Source organism: Letharia lupina (assembly GCF_014066315.1).
Source record: "Letharia lupina isolate WasteWater1 chromosome Unknown contig_3, whole genome shotgun sequence".
NCBI classification, from domain to species: domain Eukaryota; kingdom Fungi; phylum Ascomycota; class Lecanoromycetes; order Lecanorales; family Parmeliaceae; genus Letharia; species Letharia lupina.
In genome coordinates, this window is record NW_023502972.1 from 1,972,000 (window position 1) to 1,992,949 (window position 20,950).

Here is a 20,950-nt window from a genome sequence, read left to right on the forward strand (position 1 = left end):
GGGAGAAAGTATAACGATACAACATTTGTTGGAGGCTCTATGATGAATTTCAGTTGTGGAAGGAAGCGAAAAGTGTACGATAGGAATAGACCATCTCCACTTATAGCTAGATCTGGACAAAGCCAGTATCTAGGTCATCTGCTCATAGCAAGCGATGTACAATAGACATGCTGATTAACCAATCCGGCTCCTTTATGGTGTTGTTTCATGGACTCAGCCTTTCAATCTTCCATCCATCTGCTTCTCCTCCATCTCTAACGTACTTGAACCGGTCATGCAATCTACTCTCCCTACCTTGCCAAAACTCTACCATGTCAGGCACCACTCTCAACCCGCCCCAAAATTCTGGCACAGGAATATCTTCTACGCCTTCGAACCTCCTCTCGACATCCCTCACTCTACTATTCAACACCTCTCTCCCACCACTCTCCTCGGGTAACACTTTACTCTGTTCACTAGCCCATGCACCTACCCTCGACCCTCTCGCCCTCAACCCAAAGTACGCCTGACTCTCCCCACTGCTCAACCTCACCACCGTCCCCTCAACCCTGACCTGCCTTTCCAGCTCGTGCCACCAAAATGCCAAACTAGCTCGTGGATTCGACTGCACGTCTTGGGCTTTCCGGCTGGTGCCCCAATTGCTGTAAATGACAAAGCCGGTGGCGTCGAGTTCCTTTAAATAGACGAATCGGCTGGAGACGGAGCCTGAGGGTAGATGGGCGGTGGACAGGCAGACGGTTTCGGGTTGGTGGACGTGGGATTGTTGGGCATGGGTGAACCAGGTGTGGAATTGGGTGAAGGGGGAGGGTGAGAGTTGATGGCGCTCTAGTGTGCCCTTTGTATATTGGTCGGCTTGTGGGGAGGATTTTTCACCGGCGGGAGCAACTAAGTGGACATGTCAATGTGTGTAGAGGAGGCAAGAGCAGAACGGAGTACGAGGAGGATGAGGGGGTGGAAATACAAATAAGCTTCGAGCTGGGCTTTGCTGCCATGCGAGTGGTTTTGAGGAGTCTGATAGGGATTATTCTCATGGATATGCCGGCGCCTAGCACAAGATGCTGTTAAGACTTTGTGAAGAACAATGGCATGGAATTTACGAGCATGTCATTGCCTTTTTTTGGGGTCGAACCCTAATTCTAGGCCTTTTTGGATCGAAGTCTCGTACTGTTTGTCCTTGCTCTCTTTGGAATGGGGCACGAGTCAGACGATCTTGAACATTGGTTCTAGCATTGTACAATCTATTGAGTGCAACATATGGTATCCCGATGTAATGGCCTGCTTCCACACGCTGGAACGATAGCTCGCTAAACGCTGCAATAAAACATCATGGGTGCTCGTAAGGCTCAGGCTATGACAAACGGCTTCGCACCCTCCCCAAATATTAGATGCGGCTTCCTTGCGGCAAGATCAAGAATAGTCTGAGCGAAGACTGAGTTAGCCCATGCAAACCAGCTTCCTACTTGACGGTCAGTATCCGGAGCTCCGACGTCAAAGAAGATAGAAACGCACGAGTATAATCAGCCACTCGCCCCACATTGACACTTTCATGGATAAGACCAAGCCTGCTCGTGTCTCGGACATTATTGAGGACCTGCTTTATCTCATCGTCATCGTTACTCGTCATCGCCTGGACAAGACGACTCATAGGCCAAGCGTGTTGCAACCCAACATGCGGACCGCCAACCCCCGAGAAAGCCTTTCCGACGAGACAATAGGGGTTGCCCGCTCGGTCCAGTATCATCTTTCTGGTATTCCTATAAACTTTGTTGTTCGCATCGACAAAGCCTAGCAAAGGTAGTGCCAACAGCGACGGCAGGTTAGCGTCATCCATGAGAATCGAAGATCCATAGCCGTCGACCTCAAATGCGAATACTTCGCCATATATCTTATTGGTCACCACACCGTGTTCCCATACGCCCTTTTCTATGATTTCACCTTGTTCTTTCAATCTACCAGCAAGAGCGTCTTTCCCAGCGGATTTCAAAAGTTCAGCAGTCCGCTTTAGCTCGACAGCCATCATTGCGTTCGCCGGGATGAAGAAACCTAAGATCGTAGCGTCATCACTGGGCCTGAAAGCACTTCGAATAAGTCCGGTTCCCGCTCCCAGGGGATTGCCAATCCCTGAAAGACTCAACGTCTCCGTCCCCCGGTTTGTCATTCTTCGAAAGAGGTATTCGTTTTTCTCAAATTTTCCAGTTGCAAAATTGAAGGTTGGTTTGGCTTGTTCAGTCAGAACCTCGAGGATGGTATCCAAGGCAATGTACCATCTTGAATTCAAAAATGCCTTTGAGCCAGTACTGTTGTGGAATTGATTCCCCAAGGCGAGGAAATGAGCAAGCGAGTCAAGTTCATATTTGCATTCAAACACCCTGGAAGGCTCATATGCTGGATGGACAGTATCGTCTTGCCCGTTGTTGACGGCAGGCTCACCGCTGGGCGGCGGCGGCTGGAAAGCATTGCAATATGGCGATTCGATAACATACTCAGCTTGTGTGTTAATAGCACCAAGAATAAGGGTCTCCAGCCTTTTGTCTTTCTTGGCCAATGCTTGGTACTGTGCCAACTGATTCGTGGAGTCCCTGAGCCATTCAGCATTGATGTCCCCTGTTACAATAAAGCTCTGCGCTCCTTCCCATGATCCATCGCGGTAACGCTTGTGCTTCTCTGTCGAATCGACGTGCCATCTGACTGTAGTATCCAAGGTGTTCGGGAAAGCATTTTCGAATATCCTTGCCAGGTCTTTATCCTCCATCCGGGCGCTGATCTCCTCGATGATTTCCTCTACAAGGGACGATGAAAACGTTCGACAGTGTGGCGAGGGCCGCTGATATGGTAAAGCCAATGGTCCCTTGCTCAAGGGTCGACTGTGGTACATGTTAGCCTCTTTCGAAAGACTGGATAGGCTGGGTACCTGGCATACTGAGGGACTACAGAGTAATGTTTGTAATCTGGACAAGCTGTCTTATACCTTTCCCCATCTATGCCGAATCCCAAAGCCTCTTGGTTGCTGCCATGCTTCGTATCCTCAAGACCTCCAACGAAGCCATTCCAAAAGAAGCTACTTCCTAGCAGGGCATGAGTCAACAAGGACAGTATCATGGCTGGAAAGAACCATGTAGCAGAACCCTCCGACAGATTGCGCAGGATGCTACCACGGTTTTCCTCCCCAGTGCCAATAGCTGTCGTCGAAGCGAATTGGCGGTCTATTAGGTTTGGAGAAAACGTGGGTACCGGCTAGAGAGAAATGGATTTGGACGTTGTTCTCTCATGGCGGGAAGGTCGCCATGAACAGTGGTGGAGCTGTTTAGGCCAGCAGTTGTCAACGAGAGAGCTGAGTTCGTAGTAAAGGGTGCCTTTGAGTACTCTTAGTGTTGGAGGAATGAGAGTCTCGAGAGGCTCGGCGCGATGCCTGGAGAAAGATCGGCGCTAGGTAGCCGCTAGTCCAAGCGTTTGGCGTGACTGGTGACATGCCGAACCAGTCTTTCATCATTCATGAACCATTAATCGACCACGTTTACTCTACCATTCACGCTTTTCTCTTCCTCCAAAGCTCACCCTGCAACACCTCCTGCAAATCCGCAAAAGCACTGCTTGAACCTCCTTCTGTCTTACCAACGCCTTGTCCTGTCTTCAAACAGACTGGGGTATTTGTTGTTGTACTCTACCAGCATCGTTCTTGCCGTTTCGTTCCATACCCTTACAACCAACCTCACACGACAGGTAGGGCTTGCCTCTGTGCAAGCACTATTAAAATCATCCACCATTCACTCCCACGCTGATATCCCGAAGGCGGCCACGCTGGGTAAGAGGAAATCTTCTGACGAGCATAGCCGCCCTGACAAGAAGAAGATCATGACGGTATGTGTGCATAGCCTCCTGAAGATGCCCTTGCTTATTAATCTTATTCTTGCCGACTTCCCCGAGCTTACTGGCTCTGACCACATCCTCATTGGCTGCCCCTTGGTTTTCAATGTCAAAAGAGAGCCTGGCTAACAACTTCATCTCTCAGGCGTCCAACATGGAAATAGACGGACCCTCCGTTGGATCCGAGCAGCTCAAGAACGGCGAAATTGATGAATCCTTATACAGTCGACAACTGTATGTCCTTGGTCATGAGGCTATGAAGCGTATGGGTTCCTCGCACGTCCTTATTGCTGGTCTGAGAGGGCTCGGAGTGGAGATCGGTTGGTTTCCTTGCAGTTCCCACATTGCACCCATCAGCATCTAATGACCTATAGCTAAAAACATCGCCCTCGCTGGGGTCAAATCCCTGACGTTGTTCGACCCAGAGCCAGCTGCTATCTCTGATCTCTCCTCACAGTTCTTCCTACATCTGGACGACGTTGGTAAGCCAAGAGCTGCCGTTACTGTCCCTAGGGTTGCAGAACTCAATGCATACACGCCTGTGTCTGAGCATCCTAGCAAGAGCCTCACAGAAGATCTGAGCCAGCTCCATCGTTATCAAGTAGTTGTCTTGACAGGGATTTCGCTTAGAGATCAAGTAACGATATCTGATTACTGTCACCAGAACAGTATCTTCATTGTCATTGCGGATGTCTTTGGGCTCTTTGGCTCAATATTCACGGATTGTGGGAAAGACTTCGCAATAGCAGACCCTACAGGGGAGAACCCGGTCAGCGGAATAGTTGCCGGCATTGATTCGGACGGCTTGGTGTCGGCTTTGGATGAGACGAGACATGGTCTCGAAGATGGCGACTTTGTCACTTTTACAGAAGTACAAGGTATGGAAGCGCTCAATAACGCAGAGCCTCGCAAAATTACCGTCAAGGGCCCCTATACATTCTCCATCGGAGACGTGTCCAATCTGGGACAGTACAAGCGTGGCGGGCTCTACCAGCAAGTGAAAATGCCCAAGATCATCAGCTTCCAGCCGTTCTCGGAACAATTGAAAAAGCCTGAATTACTAATGTCCGATTTTGCTAAATTCGATCGACCTCAACAGCTACACCTGGGCTTTCAGGCCTTGCACGAGTTTGCAAGCAGAAATAGCGGAAAGTTGCCACGACCCTACTCGGACAAAGATGCTTCTGAGGTCTTCAAGTATGCTCAAGCTTTAGCTGGTGATGGAGATGACAAGGTAGAGCTGGACGAGAAACTGTTGCGTGAACTTAGTCACCAAGCACGAGGAGATCTTGCTCCTATGGCTGCTTTCTTTGGAGGCTTAGCTGCGCAAGAAGTGCTGAAGTCTGTCTCCGGTAAATTTCATCCAATCGTACAGTGGCTCTACTTCGATTCCTTGGAGTCTCTGCCTAGTTCTGTAAAGCGATCTGAAGAGCTATGCAAGCCGTTAGACTCTCGCTACGATGGACAGATCGCTGTGTTCGGTCGGGAATTCCAGGAGAAGCTCGCAAACGTTAACGAGTTTCTCGTTGGTGCTGGTGCAATCGGCTGTGAGATGCTGAAGAATTGGGCCATGATTGGACTGGCAACAGGCCCCGAAGGCAAGATCAAGGTGGCAGACATGGACCAAATTGAGAAGAGCAATTTGAACAGACAATTTCTGTTCCGCCCAAAAGATGTCGGAAAGCTGAAGAGCGAGTGTGCTGCCGAAGCTGTTCAAGCCATGAACCCAGATCTCAAAGGGAAATTCGTTATTCTTCCGGACAGAGTCGGCGCCGAGACAGAACATATATTCAATGAAAGCTTCTGGGAAGAATTGGATGGCGTCACCAATGCTTTAGACAATGTGGACGCAAGGCAGTATGTCGATCGTCGGTGTGTCTTCTTTCGGAAGCCACTTCTTGACAGTGGAACACTCGGCACCAAAGGCAACACGCAGGTCATCTTGCCAAGTTTGACTGAATCTTATTCAAGTTCCCAGGACCCTCCCGAGCAGTCATTTCCGCAATGTACGCTGCGTAGCTTCCCAAACAAGATTGATCACACGATTGCTTGGGCAAAGGAGAAGTTCCATGAGTTTTTTGTTGGACCGCCGGAAACCGTGAACCTCTACATAACACAGCCAAATTACGTTGAAGAAACATTGAAGCAAGCTGGCAACGAGATACCGACATTGGAGAGCATTCGAGACTATCTGGTGAGAGACAAGCCCCACAATTTCGACGATTGCATCGTTTGGGCCAGACGCCAATTCGAGAGCAAATACAACAATGATATCCAACAGCTACTCTACAATTTCCCCAAGGATTGTACTACCTCAAGCGGTGCACCATTCTGGTCTGGACCGAAGCGAGCACCAGATCCATTGAGATTTGATGCCTCCAACCCTACCCACATGGGCTTCGTCGTTGCCGCCGCTCATTTGCATGCGTTCAACTATGGCATCAAGGGGAATGGTAGTATTACAGACAAGCATTATCTCAAGGTCATGGACGATATGATCATTCCCGAGTTCACTCCAAGCTCTTCGGTTAAGATCCAAGCAGATGACAACGAGCCCGACCCGAATGCCCAGCCCGCAGGATCCAACTTTGATGACAATGATACATTGGAGCAAATAATCTCGCAATTGCCACCCCCTCAAAGTCTCAAGGGCTCCAAGCTGGAGCCTGTTGAGTTTGAGAAAGATGATGATACCAATCACCACATCGACTTCATTACAGCAGCCAGTAATTTGCGAGCCCAGAATTATGCAATCGCGGAGGCGGATCGGCACAAGACCAAGTTCATTGCAGGCAAAATCATTCCTGCCATCGCCACGACTACAGCTTTAGTCACCGGCCTTGTCATCCTAGAGCTCTATAAGATCGTGGATGGCAAAGACGATATTGAACAATATAAAAATGGCTTTGTCAACCTGGCGCTTCCGTTCTTTGGGTTCAGCGAGCCCATTGCCAGTCCGAAGGGAAAGTACATGGGCAGCTCCGGCGAGGTGACGATCGACAAACTCTGGGATCGATTTGAAGTTGAGAATATCACTTTGCAACAGTTCCTAGACGACTTCAAGGAGAAAGGGTTGGATATTATGATGCTGAGCTCAGGCGTGAGTCTGTTGTATGCCAGTTTCTACCCGGCGAGCAAACTCAAAGATCGGCTTGGTCTTAAGTGAGTTTCTCTCTCTCATGTTCCTCGATCACTAGATCTAGTGCTAATACGGAACACACAGACTGAGCCAGCTTGTGGAAACGATTAGCAAGAAGCCCATTCCAGATCACCAGAAGAACGTCATCTTCGAGATGACCGTGGAGGATCAGAACGAGGAAGACGTAGAAGTTCCCTACGTCATGCTCAAGCTGCGGAAACGATAAAGCATTGTTTGCATCTGCTATAGCATAGGTACAAGGCGTTCGGCGAGCAATCGAAACAAGGATCTTAGGTCTTTACGGGCATAGATAGCCTAGCATTGGCCTTAGTTTGTCAAGTGATAGACAAGAATACTCGTACAAAATGGCGTAACTTGGCGACTGCAACTCATCTGCCTCGATAGACTCAACATGTCTCGGAAGACTGGGTAGAGTAAGGCCACCATTGCTTTGCAAGTGCTTTGTGATGCTCACAAGTCCTTTATCGACGTATTATATTACTAAGGCACTAATGACCCCGCTGGTGCCGCTGAGAGTGCTAATCGAAATGTAAGGTCGACCCCGCCAAAACATAATATTTATACCCGTGGCTCGAGAACGTTATTTGGACAACATATCTGCCTCGTCTGCTGCAAACTTTTAGAGGAAGAAGACAGTCTTATATGTTGACCCTTCTCTCTCGCGCAAAACCACTCAGCAATAGCCTTCTAAACCCTAGATACATTTCCTTCCTATATTTCACCACACACGCCCATTCTTCCACCATGGCAGTACGAGAGTTCCCGAAGACTTCCCAGTGCTTTCAAACCCTGACTCGTTCTTCTTCCTTAGTCAGGTTCAGGTCAATCAATCACCAGTTGGGCCGATAAGTCGGGCGAATTCAAAAGAGGACAGTCCCAATTCCGAAACCACGTCTCAAAGCAGCCAGGAGCAGAATTCCCACCAGAAAAAGGCAGATATCATCTCTATGTCTCATATGCCTGCCCTTGGGGTTAGTACTATCTCATTCACACCCTGCGACATCCGCATATGCTGAGCTAGTATTCAGCTCATCGTACGCTTATTGTTCGCAGCCTGAAGGGTCTTGATGATATTATCCCATATACTTCGGTCCATTGGGAGATGCTGGAAAAAGGTATTTATTCTCTCACTCCTTTGGAGGCAACCTCTGGTTATTGACCGTTGTAAGGATGGCGCTTTGCAACTCCAGAAGAGAAGATTCCGGGAGACAATGTCACACCGGACCCTATACACAAGAACTCCACCCATCTTCGAAATGTTTACTTCGACGTTGATCCCGACTACACAGGGCGTTTCACTGTACCAACACTTTATGATATCAAACAAAACAAGATAGTCAGCAATGAGGTTCGTTTTCATCTCTTCTGAACATGAATATAGAAGAACTTATCATGTCCACGTTCAGTCCAGCGAAATCATCCGCATGTTCTACACAGAATTCGATGACATCATCCACGACAAGTATAGGAGCGTTGACCTTTTCCCGGAGAAGCTGAGGGCAGAGATTGAAGGGACAAATGACTGGACGTATAATGATATCAACAATGGGGTCTACAAATCTGGCTTTGCTACGTACGCTCGTTTCCCTTTCCGCGCGTTCACATGCTCCCGATTGCAAGACTTCCGGCCACTGGCTTACGACCTCTAGAACGCAAGAAGCTTATGAAAAGGCCGTCAAACCCCTTTTCGCCTCCCTCGACCGCGCCGAAGCTCACCTTGCTGAACACGCTGCTCCCTACTACTTTGGTACCAACATCACCGAAGCAGACGTTCGCCTCTACACCACCATCGTTCGCTTCGACCCCGTCTATGTGCAGCATTTCAAGTGCAACATTCGTGACATCAGATCGGGTTATCCTTCGCTGCACAAGTGGCTGAGGAAGCTCTACTGGGACGTGCCGGCGTTCAAGAACACGACGCAGTTTGAGCATATCAAAAATCACTACACAAAGAGTCACAAGCAGATAAACCCCTTCGTAAGAGTCCTGGCCTCCTTTCTATGCTGCACACCGACCTCGGCCTGCAATTACTGACGTATACAAATCAATACAGAGTATCACACCAGTAGGGCCGCTTCCAGACATCTTACCCAAAGACCAAGAGGTGCCGGCTGCGGCTGCGGCGCTTCGGTCGACAAACCAATGACTCGGCTACCCTGGCAGGTAGTGCAAGCCTCAAGGGAAGATTTGATCCAGAATTTGCAAACTTCATCCGGTTTTGATTTCATGGTCATCGATGTAAATACATGCGATGGCGAGGCTCAGATAACAGTGAAGAAGTGGGTGAGCCTCTTGATGATTGGCTCCGTACACATCCTAGGGAATTCATTAAAATGGTTGATCAGAACGGGCGTTCCTCAATCTGTGTAAAAAGGCGTCTGGTAACAAGTCTATAATAGTCATTTTCCATCTCGCAAATCCTCATGTCGCCTCGGGCGCTCAGATCAGAGTGGATGTATGCATGCGTATGTGTATGCTTTCCAAGCAACTCTTCTCTTTCCACCGATGAAAGTTGATATTCATATAGACATTATGATCTACACTATCCAGTATGCGATCTATGCATGAGGAGCGAATCCAATCCGCATCGCACCAGCATCGAAGACGACGAACTGTGAGGCAAACATGATATCGCCAAGTACATTTAGCCCATGACCGAGATTTGATTGAATGCCTCCGTAACAGTCTAGTGCAATTTAATGGTCAGTACAGTCTGAAAGACGACGGGCTGACCAGCGGGTAAAGCTCACCTGAAGTTCCCGGTACTGATGTGTAATTCAGGAGGCTTCCTGGTATCGTAGCCATAGACTTTCCAATGCCGAAGCTGAAATCAGGGAGCGCTGTATCGCACGGAAATATCTTCCCCTGTTGATCGTCCGTGCTGGTTGGGACTTTCGCGTAGTAGTTGTTTACGATAGCTGGGTCCAGCATCAGGAGCGACGAGCCTGTGTCCGCGATCGCAGGACTTGCAACGCCTCCATATAAATCATCGGCAACGGCGTACTGGCTAAGATCGAACTGCCAAAGACCACCAGAGCTGTTGACCGCGGTGTATGTAAGGGGGGGCTGGTAGGCTGAAGCATCGATTGTGCCAAACTCGTATTGGCCTGGGATTCCAGCCTTTAGATTGGCGGTAAAAACCTTTTCCTTGAGCTTGGATGCTGCGTTTTCGAAGAAGGTTGGCATTGGCGATGGCCTGATGCTGCTACCAAATTGCGAAAACCCCAAACCAACGATGCCGTCCGAGTTGATGTCACCGCTGAATTGCGAACTGACAGTGCTCGGCAGTTCCACCGCTTGGCCCACCACAGTGATGGTTCCTATCCGCACGGTATCATTGCCCACGACTCCGCTTGTGCTTGAATTATCCCCGTATGCAACGTCAAACCAGGCGCCTGGAATGCTATTGAAAGATTTAGAGTCAGATGGGCTGTAGATGGCCTCGTGGCGTGTCTGATCAGCGGCTGGCAAAGCCGTGTTGAGAACCCAACTGTGCAGAGCATTAGTCAATCCAACAAAAGAGGGGACTCCACGAATGGATGAGATAGGTACATACAAATCCGCAGAGCCCGTATCAAGGTCCATGTTAAACGTCTGCCCTCCGATTTGGACGGGGCACAAATACTCGGTATTGGATCCATAGACCTTCGCGGTGACTGTTCCAGCACCCGTGCCACCTCCTCCAACGGCGACATCTTCCTTGATTGTTGAATGTACCGGGTTGGCGACGACATCTGCGTGAAATACAACGGCCGCGGTTAAGCCTTCCGGAGGCGTCCAATTGCGTCTTCGATATGCCTTCTCCAGTACCATCACACCATCCTTGGGTCCCGAACCAATAGCCTGGCGATGGACTTTGTAGGAGTTCCCGTGGGCTTTGGAGGGAGCGGCAGATATGGATACCAGTAAGACGGTGAAGCAGAGCAGCGTTGAGCTCGTTAGGTGATGCATGATGCAAGGGCGCTGACTGGCAGGCGTGGGGAATGTTCTGAGGCCACGTCAAGTGGACTTGTTTGGATGGTGTTGTGTAGAGCGGACGAAAGAGACCGGCGCTTTCGTGGTGGACTGCTGAGATTATGTGTAAAAACGAAGAGAATGATGTTGGGTGCAGAAGATGCAAGGCTAGATTGAGGCTCGACCAACAAGGAAAGGTTTTTGATATGGATTAATAAGGGATAGAGAAGGAGTGTGGGGGCTGGGGTCGGAGAGGAGGGGAAGTATAAGCAAGGACAAAAGAATGAGTCCGTGTGGTCAAGTTGGTCGGCACGAATCAATCAATGAATGGGAAAGGAAAGTAACGAGGGACTGAAGTGAAAAGACGGACTTATAAGGTAGGGTAGAAGTGAAAAGACGGACTTATCAGGTAGGGTAGAAGAAAAGAGACAGAGAAGAGAGTGTTGCGGATAGGAAAGGTTGAGTGGGCATGGCGGCAATGGCGCCCATGTTGATTAAGGTAAAGTAATTAAAGTAAGTAAAAGTAGCGATCGGTAGCAGAGTTGACTCAGTATCCATCATTGGGGCGCGAAGTAAGATAGAATGGCCCGTGCAATGCTCTTCAATCAAAGCAGGGAGAGAGGGGACGCACGAACGTGTGGGCGTGGGTGGTATCGCCATCGATACGGTACCTTACCTTAATCTTTCGAAATTCGGCCAGCCTCTGAAACCTTAGCGGTCCTCGGGTGCATGGGCCTCGGCCGCTTGAGGAACTTCTAAAGTAAAGTAAGCTTCTGAAAATGATGCACGGCGTCGAAGACTCAGGGGTCAACGAATCACATGGCTGCCACGCTCCTGACTTCGGCTTTCTCCACCATTTATCCGCCCCTAAAAAAGAGCTTAATCAAGCCTGAAATAGCATGTTCTTTTGAGTGGTCCTCATGCTTCATCACTCAGCACTAGGTACTACATGTTTCATCTGAACAAATCCCAGACCCCGAACACGTACTCGTAATCACCTGAACAGTCTCTCCACCATGCTCAATGAAACAGCCGCCACTCATGGCGTCCGAGTCGTCGTCCGAGTCGGCGTCAGTCTGACAATTATAAGGCTTCTGGTGGCTTGAAGTTGCCCCCGGGGATCTGTTTTACTATCTTTGGGGCGTATGACTATTTTATTGAGGGAGAACGCGTGTTTCCAGACCCTGGTGGGGAAAGATATCGCCAAGCTCACATATGTGGTGGTGCGCCACGATCAAGACGTCGAGAGGCATGAGGTCTGGAATTGTGTGCAACCTCAGCACGTTCGAAAATGGACCCATGTATTGAGATACTCTACCAAATGCACTTGACCGCTTGATTCTTGCTCTGCAAGCTTCCAGTGATACTCGAGACTTTGAAGACTTGTCTTTGGTGAAAAATTCAAGCACGCTGTATGGTATAAAGACTCCACACCGTGCTGTCTACAGGACCGAGATTCTCGAATCCTCCGGTGTCATGTCGTAGACATACCTCTGATCATTCATCTCTTGCATCCTTCTCTGTAGTTCATAATCTCAATTACACATCATTTCTATGAAAGTATGATATGGCTCGGGTACTAGTTATGATTTCGAACCAGCCTCCCGCATATGTATAAGGCTTGATACACATTCGAGGACAAATAAAGCCTTTGTCTGAAGGAATCGAGATTACCTACTACTCTACATGCAATGACGAAGACCTTGTCATCTCTTACGGTCGAGTCTTCCCACAACAATCTCTAACATAAACAATAGGCTAAGTATGTTCTTGGATTTTCATGTACAGAAGCGAACGGCCTGGAAAACCTTATTTTGAACGATGCAAACGCTTGAACGCTGAGCCATTAGCTTTTGAGGCTAATACTGAGCTTGGAACAATGAGAACACCTGGGGGTGATAATGGGGCTGCAATGGACTGCAGTGGGCAGCGTGTCATGCTCTGCCAGGTCCTCCACCAGCTCGCGGCGCTGGACTGCCCTGAACCGCTGGATTTCTCTTGGGGCTCTTTCTCTTTGTCGCTTTTGGAGTCGAGAATCCATGAGCTCCCGCAAATCCATGCTCGCCCTTTCCTGGCGGCTCCTCTCCGATTACCATAGGCCATGATTGTCCGGTGAGACGAGCGCCTTCCTCCAACTCAGGTGGATGGACCCATGTCTGCTCCGTCTTTTCATATCCCTCGGGACTCATGTATTTTACAGCATCACCTTCTCGACCAGGAAAACTTCGGGCAGTGAATTGCGTCGTTCCAGGAGGTGCAGCTTGGTCCGACGGAATTTTGGACGCCGTTTCTGCAATAACCCAATTGCTGGCTCTGCCGGGTACCTCTTGTGCACTGATTTCCACGAGTCCACCACCTTCGACGGGCAAAAAATGTCGCGGAGGAAGCACTTCCACGTCCACTATTGGCTGAACCCGGTGGTAAACATCATGAGTGTGTATCTCGCGGGTAATGACCTCCTCACGAACATGATGAACAGCTCTATGAACCTTTTCGTGGACGACGGCTAAATGAATAACAAGTTAGTGTTATTTCTCAGTGGTTGACAATTCGAGAGTGGAACTGACCTAGTGCCACAGTCTCAACGACTTGAGTGTCGTAAGTATGATTCTTTGCTCGATCTACGACATCGTGAGCGTCCCGTAGGCCAGCTTGGCTTGTGGAAATTGGTCTTGATCTGTTGAGGATGTTGGACGGCTGAGGAGCAGAATCCGTCTGGCGATCAGTGTACCCACGGCTTGCAGCCGCTGGTGTAGATGGTAGAGGTTTGGGAGCACTCTGCTGTCGGCTATAGTCTGTCTGGGCACTCGGAGGTGATGAGGCCTGGACAGATGAGTACGGTGCATTCGCAGACGTGCCTATTTGTTTTCTAGGAATCGAATTCTGTCGTGCTAGACCTGTGTCATCTTCATCTTGCAGATTCGGAGAGCCGTAGGCATTGGATCGTGGATTTGACGATGAATTCCCTCGATATGGTTGAGACATTGAAACTTTCTGAGCGTTCCCTTCGTTAACAGGTCTAATACCAGCAGCGTTGTTTCGAGGAGCGTATTCTCGATTTTGGGAAGTAGCGCTGTTTCGAGGAGCGTACTCTTGGTGTTGAGGAGTGGTGTTGTTGTTGCGAGGAGCATATTCTTGGCGTTGAGGAGTGGCATTGTTCCCGGGAGCATACTCTTGATGTTGAAGGGCGGCATTGTTCCGGGAAGAGTATCCTTGTTCTTGAGGAATGTCCCTGGGAGCATATCCTTGGTTTTGAGGAGTGCCTCTGTTCGCATTGTATCCTTGGTGGGGCGTACGTGTGGTCGTCACGGTCTGCGTTACCGTCGTTGGAGCTATCTAGAGGTCAATACTTTGTTACACATTCTTACATCCATCACAAGGTCTAACATTCTACATTACCCAGATTCAAACCAGAAAGGTCTTGTGGAATATCACGCCTGCGCCTTTCTTCTTGACCTCCCATGGGCATTGCTGAGCTCTGTTGGTAAGGATCGTTGGACCGAGCTACAACTGGTGGTGGGGTCATATGAGGAGCGCGGTTCGATGCTTCGTACTGATTTGGGGTAGATGATCGATAGGGTAGGTTATGAGGGGTGCCCGAATTACGGCGGCTGCGCGAAACGGACGATTTGCGCCCTTGCTGTAATATGACTGAGCTGTCGTTTCCTTTGACGGGGTAATCTCCGGTCTGCGGAAGCTCGCCCGGCTCTGTTGACTCGTAACGGGAGGTACGAAGAGCTGGGTCACTCCTGTCGGAATTCGGTGCTCGAGTACGCTGAGGTGGTTGTTCAGTATCGCTGTCCTTCTTACGATGAAATAGCTTTTTCATACGAGACGCCATGGCTGTTTTCAACAAGACAACAACCGTTAACTTTCAAGCTGGGAAGGCCAACGTTGCTGATTTTAGCACAGCAAGAGACTGAGTTGCTGGCCAGTGAATTGAAATCTCGTTCTTCAGAGAGGGGATTCTACTTTTCGTACAGGGTAGAAAATTCGAAACTCTTGGAAAATAGGTGGAACTCTAAACTAATGGAGGTAGCTTCCATGAGCTCTAGTAATGTATATAGCACGAGATGTGCGTCATCAAAGTCTCCAGCCCACAGTCTCTCCATCCGCATCGTTCGAGTTGCTCAGCCAGGTTTGGCGATCCGATTCCGATAGATATTATTGATATTGTGGAACATGTCCCCGTAGACCATTTTCCTGCACAAACCGCCAGCATGAGAGGGACGTCTCTGAGCACTATGATGTAGGAAATAGGTCTAGGAAGTCTAGAAGAGGCTGGATGAAAGATGTGCCATGGCGATGCAAGATCTACATGTTATTGTAGAATGGAAAGCAAAAAGAGCCCGGACGCCACTTCTTCTTCGAGCGTAATCTTGGGGCAGAGAATTTGGGCTTTGGCTGGTTACGGCGTCGTAAAGTTGAAGTGCAGCCAATAGGACACTGCTTAAACAGGCAGTGACGTTGTTAAGTTCCCGAAGTCAAGCCACTGGCCACTGGTGCTTCGGGGCTTGGCACTTGCATTGCTTGTTGCAAGTCCAAGTCCAAAGCAGGGAACAGGTCGATCAATGATGTAACTGTAAGGTAGTCCAGCGGCGCTAATTCACCCCCACCACAAACGCCTAAAGCCTACATATCACACCTGCTTTCTTCCATTCTCCCCATTTCAACAACACCACTTCCTTCCCTGTACACGAACAATCATTTTCAAATACCAACCTCCTCCTACAAACTTCATACCAATCTCACAACAAAACAAGATCAACCGTTTCAAAATGGATAAAGCAAAGGCAGCGGTCAGCGATTTCATGTAAGTATCAACATTGACTGCCATGGCTTACTGCCACCAGTCTTCTGATCCGTCTTCCCTTGATGCCTTTGTGCAAGCACTAGAAGACTCTCAGTCTGTCTGCCATTACCCACGTTGAAATCCATCGACGTTGTCATCACTTGCCTTAGTAGACTCTGCTGATCATATATTACTTACTCAGGCAGAAGGCTGGTCACCATGATACCACAGTTCATGAGAAGGTCGCCCCCGCCGTTGTGAACGAGCAAGTGATTAAGCAGCGTCATGAGGAGGCTCAGACTGCCATTGACCGCGAGGTGCACCAAGACCATTACCACACCTCTGTCCAGCCAGTCAAGGATCGTGAGATTCTCCCTGAACAACACCATCACCGCATGGCCGCTGTCGAGGAGCGTGAGCTCCAACACGGCGATTCCAACGCCATCAAGGCTCGTCTCGAAGAAGAGCGCATGCAATTCCAGAATACCCGCACTGAAGCAGGTACCAAGGAGACCCACTCCGTTGCACCAGTCATTGCCGGCGAGCACGTGCACCATCATGTTCATGAGGTCATTACTCCCCCATTAATTTCAGAGGGAAATTACTAATACATCCTTCAGACCATTCAGCCAATTGTTCAAAAGGAGACTATCCAGCCATCGGTTGTCCACACCACTGTTCCCATACACGAAGTCCATCAGAACGAGGCCAAGCACCACGCCGCGTCTGCTCTACCCGCCGTCAGTATGGCTGACTTCAAGAAGCAAGGTGGAAGCTTAACTGGCCGTGAAGAGCGCTACGATGGATTCGAGGGTGAACCAAGAGCCGTTGGCGGTGCTCTGGGAGGAGGTTCGGCGACTACTGGTACATCAAGCTACGATAACACCGGCCTTGACAGCTCTCGTGGTACCAGCGGCTATGATAACACCGGCACAAGCGGATACGACAACACCAACACGACCGGAAAGAAGCCAGGACTCATGTAAGGACGAATCCTAGTCTTATCTTATAATCCAAGTGCTAACTTTATGTAGGGACAAACTCAACCCGTAGGTGCACTCTAAGTTGCCTCTCCCCAGTCTGACAAGTCGAGATAGCTGACCTTGCACTTTCAAATCACAGGATGAAAGACTCTGACGGAGACGGCAAGCGTGGTGTGGGCAACTAGATCGATCCGAGAGGGTGAGGATTCATTGACCATCGATGAACGACGATACCTTGACGTGCACATGAAGTGCTAGGAAATCGAGGTTATCCGATTGGGTATGCATCAGTACCTTTGCGCCCATGCTGTATTCATAGGAATGATACCATCAGAAGATTAGCAAATGCATCACCTCTACAGCATTGGGTGTCTTCATCAATTCAATGCATGCGAGCCTTTGCCCTGATGTTGAAAGAGTCTTAATGGGTGTGTGTTACCTTCAAAGATTCGAGTGTGAACACCAGATTCTCAGGTCCCCAAATGAACAGCGTTCCACCTGAAAAACATCTAGATATCATATGAAACCTTCTTGCCCCCATTTGTTTATAAGGCAGATTATTCAAAAGTACCCCCCTCACTTTCTTGCACCTCCTGTGATAGGGTTCGAATGCTGTATCTACCCCTATAGCCATTTTGGAAAATTATATTTGAATGTCCGGCGTGACAAAATAGCTTCTGAGTTCTGATAAGATTAGCGTCTCCAGACACTCACTACTCTTGCTCTACGCTGACGGCTTTCAGATTCTGGCATACCTTGATGTATGCTATACCGGCAAGCAGAGACCTCAAACATTTCACAGCATTGGCCGACATTATAGACTATATACAGAAGGCATAGATAGGCCTCCAAAGCAATGTTCTCACATTATTGTGCGTACAAACCGCCTATAACGCTGAACTTCGCCTTTACTCGGAAAAGCACTGAGACCGTCACTGCATAAATATCGTAGGGATCAACCAAGCTTACTACTCTAAACTTAATATCTCATTACCCTCTCAAATATCAATGGACCCATCACCTCCTGATTTTGCCATTTATTTCTTCCCGAAGAAGCTCATGATATTGCCCTGCCCGGGTTTCCCACCGGACATCTTGCCCTTCCCCATTGACGATGTTGCAGTGGATGCAGGAGTCTTTTGTTTGTGCGGAGGAAGTTCGTCCTCGGAAAAGGATTCCCAGGCTGGCTCCTCTTTTGTCACTAAAAGGAGACCATATTAGCATTAATCTCCCAACCTGTATCAACTGATTAAAAGTACAGACCCAAATAACCCTCATTGTCTTTGATTGTCTTCTTTTTCATGACCTTCCGTCTACCTCGCCTGCGCCCTCCAGTCACGACAATAGGAGGTTCAGGAGAAACATCTTTTTGTGAGGTGGGACCGTCTACAGGTTCTGATTCCTGAGAGGTTTGTGGAGCATCCTCCCCCGCGGCTTCCATCTCTTCGTCTACGTACCCCGTCAGTCGCAAGGTCAATACCGTATCATGCGCCGATTTCCTTACCTTCATCTTCCATCATCTTCCGAAGCTGTTCCGCCCGCTCAGATTGTGATTTTGATGTTCTTCGATTCGCACTGTTGGAGACCACGAAGTCCTCCTCCTGTTCATCCTCAGAAGCATCTTTCATTGGTTCTGCGAGGATTAATCAGAGAAGGAACTTGAATCTCAAGCCTGCCCTTACCATCTTCTTGCACGCTCTTAAATTCCTGCTATGCTCTGTTAGAAAGCCAAGTGCAATCAAACGGCCAAACAATGCTCACCGAGTGTGCTGTGCTAGGAACAGGGAATGCACCAGTCGGGCTACCAGCATCCTCGTGCTTTAATTTTGCCTTGGGCTTGGAAAAGGATTTGAATATGTCAGACTGCTCCCTCTTCGCCGCGGCTGGCTTGCTGACTGGCTTCTTCTCGACATCTCTAGGTCGCTCCGCCCTGATATCTGGGGCGAATGCAGCTTGAGATGTCGATTTAGTCGACTTGTCACTTGGCGGAGGTCGATCGGACGGCTTGACAGCGTTCTTTTGCTCTCTATTGAGGCCTTGGCTTTTGCTACTGGCTTTCTCGTTGACCGTCTCTGTAGGGACTGGTTGGGCTCCAATAGGTGGTCGTCTCCCCGTCCTCCGCTACAAACTCCATTGTCAGGTAGTAGAAGGATTCAATGGGGGAAGCGGATCCTACCTTCACACCTGTATTATGAATGACTCCATATTTCTCTCCAAATACTAATGGGTCCTCATTCGCATATTCCACGGATATCGCTCTGTTGCAGTCTGACAGAATTTGGAGATTCTATCATAATTGGCATTGTCCGGAAACGAAAGCAAAGCTTCGTCGGCTTACCTGTACCCTGCTTGGCCCCAAGCTGTAAATATGTATGGAGTGTATTTGCCTGTATTTTGCTTTGGCCGCTAACAGCTTTCTCAGCAACGGACAGTTCGGAGGCCGCAAAGTAGACCAAGCCCACAAAACGTATGCCCATCTTACCTTCAAGATCTTCTTCCTTTGCCAGAGTTATGCTCCTCGATGGAACTGCCTCCTCTTGTTCCTCTTGATGTGGCATTGAGCTGCTCATGTACGGACTACTCTGCATGTGAATGTCTTCTCCATCTTGTTGATGCCCATTGACGCCGAATTCCTTCGGACCTTTGGGAACGCCGTCCAGGAGGTAGGTTGCCTTGATCGACGATGGCTTTTTAGTCGTCTGGGTAGAATAGAATTCGTAGAGCATTCTGATAGAGAGATCAGCCAGTCCTTTCAACTGCGCTTGATCTCTCCGCACTTCTTCGCAACATTGCTATGCACTTTTAATTCTCGGCCCAGAGATCGGTAGGATACCTGACAAAAATATATCAACGAGAGCATCACCGGACTCAACGCTGGCATTTGGAACCCACTATTTTCCCATCATTCAATACACTGGCCGCAAGGAAGGTTTTAGAATGCTGAGACATTTCGCCCGAGCCTCAAAAAGTGATACACCAGAAACCTCTCCGTTCCCTCCGCATACAAAGTACCCAATCAATTCAAGGAACCGCTATAATAGAGCAATCGATAAGGACGGAGTGAATGTAAGGCAGGACTGTCATGCTTCACTTTACTTTAGCTTTTCTTGAAAATCAATACCCCTATATTCTTAATCATTGGGAAACAAAAAAGTTCCCGCAAGCACCCCCCTCTCGATAATTAAAAAACGAAACTTCTAAAATAGCTTTACAACGATAAATTATAATTTTCTAAAAACTTTATAACTATTAGAAAATGTAATAAAGACTATAAGTCTTTAATTTTTAGAATATTCTAATTATCTACTATATTAATATATATAAAAGAATAAGATAGAACTAAGCTAAAAAATCTTAAATTTATATATATAGTTAATTATAAATTTAAGTTCGCTACGCTCTTTAATTAGACTAGCTAAATTAGCTCGATAATTCTTTTATATCTTCTTATTAAAAATTAGATATACGTTATTTATAAATAAAATAACTTTTTTATTTTCTATTAAAATTTTAAGATTTCTATTTTAAATTATAGAGCGTAACTTACGCTATTTAATACTAAAAGAATTATAAAATTTAATCTTATAATTATTAAAAAGTAAGAAGCTTAAATATCGTTTATTAAAGTTCGCTCGATAGCTCTAATTAAAAAATAGATATATATTATTTAATTTTAAAATAACTTTTAAATTTTCTATTAAATTTTTAAGATTTTTTATTTAAATTATAGAACGTAATATAGACTAGTAATAGTCGAAAAGATGTAAGATTTTTTAAACTTAGAATTTTTTAACTTTTACTTCTTTTCTTTAAAAATTTATATCTTTACGAGTAAAGGCCTATGAATTAAATTCATAATCATTTTTTTTGATCAGGGCTGTCGAGTAAATTTGGTGAGCGATCTTTGATGAGCGATATTTGAATTCCTTGCGCTTTAATAATTATAAGACTAAATTTAGAAATTCTTTTTTTATCTGAGAGCTCAGATTTCGTTTTATAATTTTAAAAAAAAATATCAAAAATTTAATAGAAAACAAAAAAGTTATTCTATGTGTTAATAACGTAGATCTATTTTTTTAATGAGGGAGCTCGGGAGGGCTATCGGGCTGACTTAGCCGGTCTAATCAAAGAGCGTAGCGAACCCGAATTTATAATTGGCTGCACATACAAATTCAAGGTTTTTTAGCTCAGCCCTAT

At 47.7% G+C, this 20,950-nt stretch overlaps 8 protein-coding genes across 8 annotated transcripts; 3 read left to right on the forward strand and 5 right to left on the reverse strand.

Moving 5' to 3' along the window:
* Positions 1–205: 205 nt before the first annotated feature.
* On the reverse strand, positions 206–992 carry HO133_007461 (uncharacterized protein; the record flags this gene model as incomplete). The annotated part of the gene is made up of 2 exons (XM_037298352.1): positions 206–885; positions 962–992. The coding sequence occupies 2 exons, from the start codon at positions 990–992 to the stop codon at positions 206–208; spliced, it is 711 nt and encodes a 236-aa protein (XP_037156987.1).
* A 351-nt stretch (positions 993–1,343) lies between these two features.
* HO133_007462 (uncharacterized protein) lies at positions 1,344–3,099 on the reverse strand (the record flags this gene model as incomplete). Its single annotated transcript, XM_037298353.1, has 3 exons — positions 1,344–1,456; positions 1,510–2,864; positions 2,921–3,099. The coding sequence occupies 3 exons, from the start codon at positions 3,097–3,099 to the stop codon at positions 1,344–1,346; spliced, it is 1,647 nt and encodes a 548-aa protein (XP_037156988.1).
* Positions 3,100–3,145: 46 nt separating this feature from the next.
* Positions 3,146–7,229, forward strand: HO133_007463 (uncharacterized protein; the record flags this gene model as incomplete). The annotated part of the gene is made up of 6 exons (XM_037298354.1): positions 3,146–3,227; positions 3,551–3,720; positions 3,790–3,858; positions 4,010–4,184; positions 4,239–7,026; positions 7,088–7,229. 6 exons carry the CDS (start codon positions 3,146–3,148, stop codon positions 7,227–7,229), a joined length of 3,426 nt encoding a protein of 1,141 aa, XP_037156989.1.
* A 539-nt stretch (positions 7,230–7,768) lies between these two features.
* On the forward strand, positions 7,769–9,170 carry HO133_007464 (uncharacterized protein; the record flags this gene model as incomplete). The annotated part of the gene is made up of 7 exons (XM_037298355.1): positions 7,769–7,774; positions 7,836–7,995; positions 8,053–8,139; positions 8,194–8,372; positions 8,431–8,597; positions 8,674–9,001; positions 9,078–9,170. The coding sequence occupies 7 exons, from the start codon at positions 7,769–7,771 to the stop codon at positions 9,168–9,170; spliced, it is 1,020 nt and encodes a 339-aa protein (XP_037156990.1).
* Positions 9,171–9,582: 412 nt separating this feature from the next.
* Positions 9,583–10,975, reverse strand: HO133_007465 (uncharacterized protein; the record flags this gene model as incomplete). Its single annotated transcript, XM_037298356.1, has 3 exons — positions 9,583–9,710; positions 9,775–10,514; positions 10,581–10,975. The coding sequence occupies 3 exons, from the start codon at positions 10,973–10,975 to the stop codon at positions 9,583–9,585; spliced, it is 1,263 nt and encodes a 420-aa protein (XP_037156991.1).
* A 1,937-nt stretch (positions 10,976–12,912) lies between these two features.
* HO133_007466 (uncharacterized protein) lies at positions 12,913–14,819 on the reverse strand (the record flags this gene model as incomplete). Its single annotated transcript, XM_037298357.1, has 3 exons — positions 12,913–13,484; positions 13,546–14,314; positions 14,373–14,819. 3 exons carry the CDS (start codon positions 14,817–14,819, stop codon positions 12,913–12,915), a joined length of 1,788 nt encoding a protein of 595 aa, XP_037156992.1.
* Positions 14,820–15,756: 937 nt separating this feature from the next.
* HO133_007467 (uncharacterized protein) lies at positions 15,757–16,938 on the forward strand (the record flags this gene model as incomplete). The annotated part of the gene is made up of 5 exons (XM_037298358.1): positions 15,757–15,791; positions 15,973–16,339; positions 16,391–16,752; positions 16,805–16,819; positions 16,893–16,938. The coding sequence occupies 5 exons, from the start codon at positions 15,757–15,759 to the stop codon at positions 16,936–16,938; spliced, it is 825 nt and encodes a 274-aa protein (XP_037156993.1).
* Positions 16,939–17,790: 852 nt separating this feature from the next.
* HO133_007468 (uncharacterized protein) lies at positions 17,791–19,702 on the reverse strand (the record flags this gene model as incomplete). Its single annotated transcript, XM_037298359.1, has 10 exons — positions 17,791–17,954; positions 18,017–18,202; positions 18,258–18,386; positions 18,436–18,463; positions 18,515–18,874; positions 18,930–19,040; positions 19,092–19,159; positions 19,236–19,480; positions 19,531–19,586; positions 19,646–19,702. The coding sequence occupies 10 exons, from the start codon at positions 19,700–19,702 to the stop codon at positions 17,791–17,793; spliced, it is 1,404 nt and encodes a 467-aa protein (XP_037156994.1).
* Between the last annotated feature and the right edge of the window lie 1,248 nt (positions 19,703–20,950).